The sequence below is a fragment of the Phascolarctos cinereus genome, unplaced genomic scaffold (genome assembly GCF_003287225.1).
Source record: "Phascolarctos cinereus isolate Bilbo 61053 unplaced genomic scaffold, phaCin_HiC Scaffold_3;HRSCAF=262, whole genome shotgun sequence".
Taxonomy (NCBI): domain Eukaryota; kingdom Metazoa; phylum Chordata; class Mammalia; order Diprotodontia; family Phascolarctidae; genus Phascolarctos; species Phascolarctos cinereus.
Genome location: NW_027555736.1, coordinates 171,400,558 through 171,406,661, shown reverse-complemented (window position 1 = coordinate 171,406,661; position 6,104 = coordinate 171,400,558). Strand labels below are relative to the sequence as shown.

Genomic DNA, 6,104 nt, shown 5'->3' with positions numbered 1-6,104 from the left:
GGGTAGCGCCAATGACAGCGCAGGCGTAGAAGAACCCCTTACTGCAACAACCAAAAATGCCTGCAGTGGGTTCGTTCGATCAAGATGGCAATGGCGTTCAGTCCGTACAAAGACTGAAGATGGCAGAGTCTTCAGTTTGCGCACCCAAGATGGCGGCTCCCTAGAGCTGACAGAGCCAAGATGGCGACACCCAGACGCCTCCTCGCGGACAGTACTTCGGTACTTCCGCTTCTTCCTTTTCTCGTAGCCCCGCCCCTTCCTGTTTCCTCAACCCTTCCCCCGGCATGGCTGGGATGGCTGTTATGTGGTTGGGTAGGTGGGAGCCGGGGAGCGGGACAGGGCTGAGGGACAGAGCTGAGGGCCTCCCTGGAGGCGGGGGCGGCCGGGGTGCTGGCTGGCCGGAGCCCCTCGGCTCTGAGAGCGCTAACGGCGCTCCTCTCCTTCCCCCCAGGTGTGCGGCGGCTACACTTGAGCGTGGCGGGCCGGGCCGGTAGCGCATGGCGAATCCAGTGAGGGGCCGCAGCGGGGGGTGGACGGGACGGTCCTCCGGAGGCGGGGTATTGGGTGGGGGGCTAGAGGGGAGACCTAGGAGAGGGATGGTTGAAGGGCGGGGCTGGGAGAGCCCAGGTGTAGGGGTGGGGCTTCGCTGACCTCTCTGGCCTTTCTTCCCCCCACCCCCAGGCAGGGCCTGGCCCCCAGCCCCTCTGGCTATGGGCCCCTCACCGAGCTGCCCGACTGGTCCTATGCAGGTGAGCGCTCCACCGTCTCCGACCAGCGACCTTGCGGTGTCCGCCCGAGACAGCAAGGGCCAGTCCAGTCCATTTTATACAGCCCTAAGTTGTGAAAAGCCCTTCCCATTCGTCAGCTCGCTGTTCCTCCCAAACCTTGGGAGGTAGGTGCAGTTTGGTGGCACAGTGGATAGACCTGCCAGCCCCTGGAGTCAGGAAGACCTAAGTGCAAATCAAAGACCTTACCTAGCTCTGTGACCCTGGGCAAGTCACTTAACCCTTTTGCCTAACTATAAAAATGAACTGGAGAAGGAACTGCCAAGAAAACCCCAGGTGGGGTCAGAAAAGTGGGACAAGACTGAACAAAAGCAACCAGCGCTATTGACCCCATTTTACAGTTGAGGAAAGAGAGACAGGTTAAATAATTTGCCCAGGATCATATAGCTTATTAACATTTCAGGCCAGAGTCAGTTCTGTAAAAACTGTAAGCCTTAAGGTTTGAAGAGTGATTTACAAATGTTACTATTTGATTCTCATAACAACGCCGAGAGGTTTATTATCTCTTTTTCACAGTTGAGGAAACAGGTTAAGTGACATTCCCACAGTCATACAGCTAGCAAGTGTCTGAGGAAGGATTTGAACTCAGGTCTTCCAAACTCCAGGTCCAACACTCTGGTACCACCTAGCTGCCTATAAGCATTTATTAAAGATCTGTTCTGTGAATGGATCTGTTCTGTGCTCTGGAGATAGATTTAGGGACCAGACCTGTGATTTCGTTGATACAGGGAACTCCCAGATGAGAAAACTACTTCTGGCAATGCAGATCATCACCTTCTTACAGTCAGAGAGTTGTCTAGCATGTTCAGAGCTCAAGTGACTTGCCCAGGTTCCCATAGCCAGTATGTGTCAGAGGTAGGATTTAAATCCAGGGTTTCTTGGTTCAGAGGCAGCTTATACACTGCATCCTGCTGTCTCTCAGTTGGAGATAAAAAGAGGGGTTTTTAAAAAGCCATTAAAAATGGTCATTTCCTTAACATACCGGGCCAGCAGGCAAGGTACCCATCCATGTCCTTTGCTTCAACAAATGTTTATCAACTTTACTAGTACTTTGCTCTGGATACTGGGAATTCAGAGGGAATCACAGGATTTAGAACTGGAAAGGAATAATAAGAGACCATCTAGTCCAGTCCTGTTGTTTTGTGGATAAATAAATTGAAGCTCAAAGGAGGCCCTCTCTTCTTTGCACTACACCACAGCTTCTTCCAGAAAAAAAAAAAAACAAGACAAGGTCTTTGTTCTGCTTGAGTGGCAGCCACCTTTTGCATAAAACCTTTCCTGATACTGCCCAGCTGAAAGTTACCTTTCCCTCCTTTGATTTTCATAGAGCATTTTGTCTGGCCCTCTACTTTGTAATATGCTTTCTTATGTAATAGCTACTTCCCCTAGTAGATTTTAAGAGCAGAGTTTTATTTTCATGTTTTCTCATCCCAAGAGCCTAGCCTCAGGCCTTGAATATAGTAAGCCATCAACAAATGTTTGTTGAGTGAATGCTAGGAGATACAAAGAAGCAGTATGGTATAATGGGGAAAAGCTTGTGACTTTAAATAAATGAGGCAGCTAGTAAGCATTTATTAAATTCCTACTATATGCCAGGCACTGTGCTAAGCACTGGGGATGCAATGGAAAAAAAGATAGTCCCTGCCTTCAAGGAGCTCACAATCTAATGTGGGAGACAACATGTAAACAAATATGTACAAAAAAAACTATATGCAGGATATATAGGAAATAATCAACAGAGGAGGCACTAGAGTTAGAGGAATTGTGAAACTTCCTGTAGGAAGTGAGATTTTTAGCTGGCACTTGAAGGAAGCCAGGAGGCAGTGATGAGGAGGAAGAGCATTCAGGCATGGGGGATAGCCGGAGAAAACAGAGCTAAGAGATGGAGGGTCTTGTTCTTGGAACATTATGGAGACCATTGTCACTAGATGAGAGAATACATAGGGGGATGGAGGGGTAAGATGTAAGAAGACTGGAAAAGTAGAGGAAATCAAATCACCTAAGTTCTCTGAGCTTTAGTTTCCCAATCTGTAAGATAGAGCTAATGTTTGCCCTGTTTGAAAGAAATGCTATGAACACCAAAGGATGTCATTTCTCAGTAACAACCCTACAATATCTGTTGAACCTGTTCTCTCTCTTACCAACCAAGCACCTTGTAGGCTGGCTACCAACAAGTACGAACTATCATTAACCACTTGCCTGGACTGCTAAAATAGCTTTTGCACTGATCTTCCTATAAGTTACCTCTTTCCTCTTGTCCACCTCCTTGCTCTTATCCATTCCTTCTGCTGCCAGACTAATCTTGCTTCTGTATTGATCTAATCATCTTACTCTTCTGCTCAGAAATCTTTAGGGGCTCTCTAGTAACTTCAGAAAAAAATTCAGGTTTCTTTGCATGGCATCCAATGCCATCTGAAATCTGGCAAAATTTTAACCACTCCATCTTTCCAGCCTTACCTGATATCATTACATTTATTCTGTTCCAGCTAAACTGGACTTCATGTCTTCTGAACACGCCATATACTTTCCTGTCTACATGCCTGTGCTCATGAGGTCCCCTAGGTCTGGAATATCTTCCTCCCTCTTTGCCTCTTGAATTCCTACCCATTTTTTTTTAAGTGAGGCAGTTGGGGTTAAGTGACTTGACCAAGGTCACACAGCTAATAAGTGTCAAGTGTTTGGTCTGAGGCCAAATTTGAACTCAGGTCCTCCTGACTTCAGTGCCAGTGCTTTATCCACTGCACCACCTAGCTGCCTCCTACCCATTCATTAAAGCCCAATTCAAATACCAAATCTTCCACGAAACCTTCTCTAATTGTTTTTGATAACTTTCTTCTTTGGACCTCACTTGGTACTTTGTTTTACAATATTCTAATGCACTTCTTTATTGAACTGCAAGCCCTATCAGGACAGGGATTCACTTGTCTAAACTTTGTCTCTCCTCAGCCCACCACTGTGCTTTGCACACAGTAGACTGTTAGTAAATATATGTTCAGTATGTAGAAGTGCTTTGAAAACTGTAGGATGCTATATAAAGTGGTGGTGGTTTTACCGTTAATGTAGTTCATGCCTTTAAGGCAGCAAAGCATAAAAGAAAAAACTGGCACTGGTGTACAGGCTGTATTAGAGAGGGAGAATCTAAAAACAACAATATCAGGTTATTCTAATAATCCAGGTCTGAGCAGAGCTCTCCCTGAAATAGATAAATATGGTATTTTGTATTTAAATGTTGGTGACTGCCTTTTACAAGACATGCTCTTTCCTTCTCACCTCTACTTATAGATGGTAGACGTGCTCCCCCAATGAAAGGCCAACTCCGACGAAAGGCACAGAGGGAAAAGTTTGCGGTGAGTAATTAGAGCCTATTCAGGGCCACTATGAGGACCCTGGATTCCTGCACTGATATTATCTCTTGAGCTCCCCTGGCTTGGAGGTTTTAATCACCTCTATGTGAAGGAGACCACTTCTTTACTATCCTCTCCTTTGGCTTCCATGACACTGCTCTCTCCTGGTTCATCCCACACCTCCCTGGTTTCTGCTGTCCTCCGAAAAAGTTGGCATCCCACAAAGCTCTGTCTATATAACCTTCTTCATTTTGCCTTAGTGACCTTATCCACATTAAACAATCAGTAAAACAAATCAAACCCTGATTTGTAGCATTTGACAATTTCCCAGGTGTAAATGCTTACACTAAAAATTTGATAGCTCTCTTGAGCTGGTATGAGCTGGCTCCAGCACTCCCTTTCCCTCCCCTTTTCTAAATTTGAAATTTTTGGTGATGGACTGCAATGCTTTGCCCACCTCATGTATGTAAGTGGCCACATTTTCTTGCTGTTTTACTGCTGCTCCTTAAAAATAATACTCTCCCAATTACTCCCTCCCCAGTCCTTCCTCACAACTCCTCTCATAATAGATAAATTCAATTTGAACAAAATAAATCTACATTTAGACATTCTAAAAATGTGTGGCACCACCATTCTTCTAACTTCCGGGCTTGAAGACCAAGGCCCCTGCTCCTTCTTTCCAATCAGAAACATTTGATTTGGATCTGACAGTAGAAGGATGGATGACAGGACTGGAGTCTCCAGGTGAACACTGATTTAACCTTTCTAAGTATCAGTTTCCTCATCTATAAAATAAAAAGGTTAGATGAAATGAACTCCATGGTCCCTTCCATTTCCAAGTCTTCTTAACCTGTTCTCACTGATTCTTTCTCTTTCAGAGACGAGTCGTGCTGCTGTCCCAGGAAATGGATGCAGGAATGAAGACCTGGGAGCAAAAGCAGCAGGAGAAACAGCAGGAGGAGGAAAATAAACGGCAAAACCTGCTCAAGCCCAAAGGGGCTTCAATGAAGGGCCCATGAATCAATAAAGCAAACCCCCTCCTCCAGCCCCCAGCTTTCCTTCCTGTTGTTTTTGATGTTCTCTTCACAGCTCCAGGCTTCCTCCTACTCTTTAGAGGAAAAAGAACATAAACACCATCGAGGAAGGGATAACTGTGGGGTCACTTGTCTAAAAAGGTAGTTAATGCCCTTGTCCCTGGGAAGCATTGGAGATGGTGATAGAGAACCTGGAATCTAAAGACCTAAGTTCAGTCCCTTGCTCTGCAGCTGACTGCCCATGGGACCTTGGACAAGTCACTTAACCTCTATGGGCCTCAGGTTCTTCATCTGTAAAATGAGGGGATGGGGCTAGATGACCTCTAAGATCTCTTCCGGCTCTGGATCAATGATTCTATTATCCCTGGTTCCAATCCAACTGAGCTGAACAAAAGAGAAGCCAGTATCTTCCCACCTCAGGATACAGAACTGGCCTATATCCTGTATTTTCAAAGGAACCATGCCACGTGAACACAAAGTAGGAGCAAAGGCTGCCCTGGATTTGGCTAGGAACCCAAGCCTTATCAAGACAACTAACATGCTACCAATTAAGCAGCTAGTAATAAATGCAATTAATAATAAACTCTGAGATTCCTATCTTTCCCATAAACCACTGATCCAACCTGTCTAGGATACTATTAACCTTGGAGGATATCTTGTGGTGAGGCCAAAATGAAGAGAAGGGAGCCAAGACACCTCCATTTCTGGCTATTGGGAAACATGCCAAAAGTTCACCAGGTGTAACATGGAGGAGAAAGGGATGGGTACTTATGAGTAGATACAAGGAAGGTCTAGGGGGTACTCGCTCCTTAGTTGGTCACACCCTGCCCGAGGAAGATGCTTGATAAATCTTAACAACGTACAAATACAAGTCTTAAAATGGTTATGATAGTGTTCTTGCCCATACAATTCATTTCAGTATTCTGGTAGGGGAGCCCAGC

At 45.6% G+C, this 6,104-nt stretch overlaps 1 protein-coding gene across 1 annotated transcript; it reads left to right on the top strand.

Annotated features, from left to right (window-relative positions):
• The first annotated feature begins 232 nt into the window (after nucleotides 1-232).
• Nucleotides 233-5,174, top strand: MRPL52 (mitochondrial ribosomal protein L52). Its single transcript, XM_021008464.2, has 5 exons — nucleotides 233-312; nucleotides 452-509; nucleotides 682-749; nucleotides 4,068-4,132; nucleotides 5,008-5,174. Exons 1-5 carry the CDS (start codon nucleotides 285-287, stop codon nucleotides 5,146-5,148), a joined length of 360 nt encoding a protein of 119 aa, XP_020864123.1. The 5' UTR covers nucleotides 233-284; the 3' UTR covers nucleotides 5,149-5,174.
• The last annotated feature ends 930 nt before the right edge of the window (nucleotides 5,175-6,104 follow it).

Coding starts and splice junctions, on each gene's coding strand:
- MRPL52 (XM_021008464.2), top strand. CDS start 285: ATGGCTGGGATGGCTGTTATGTGGTTGG. Junction 510..681: donor GGTAGCGCATGGCGAATCCA/GTGAGGGGCCGC, acceptor CCCCACCCCCAG/GCAGGGCCTGGCCCCCAGCC. Junction 750..4,067: donor GCCCGACTGGTCCTATGCAG/GTGAGCGCTCCA, acceptor CTCTACTTATAG/ATGGTAGACGTGCTCCCCCA.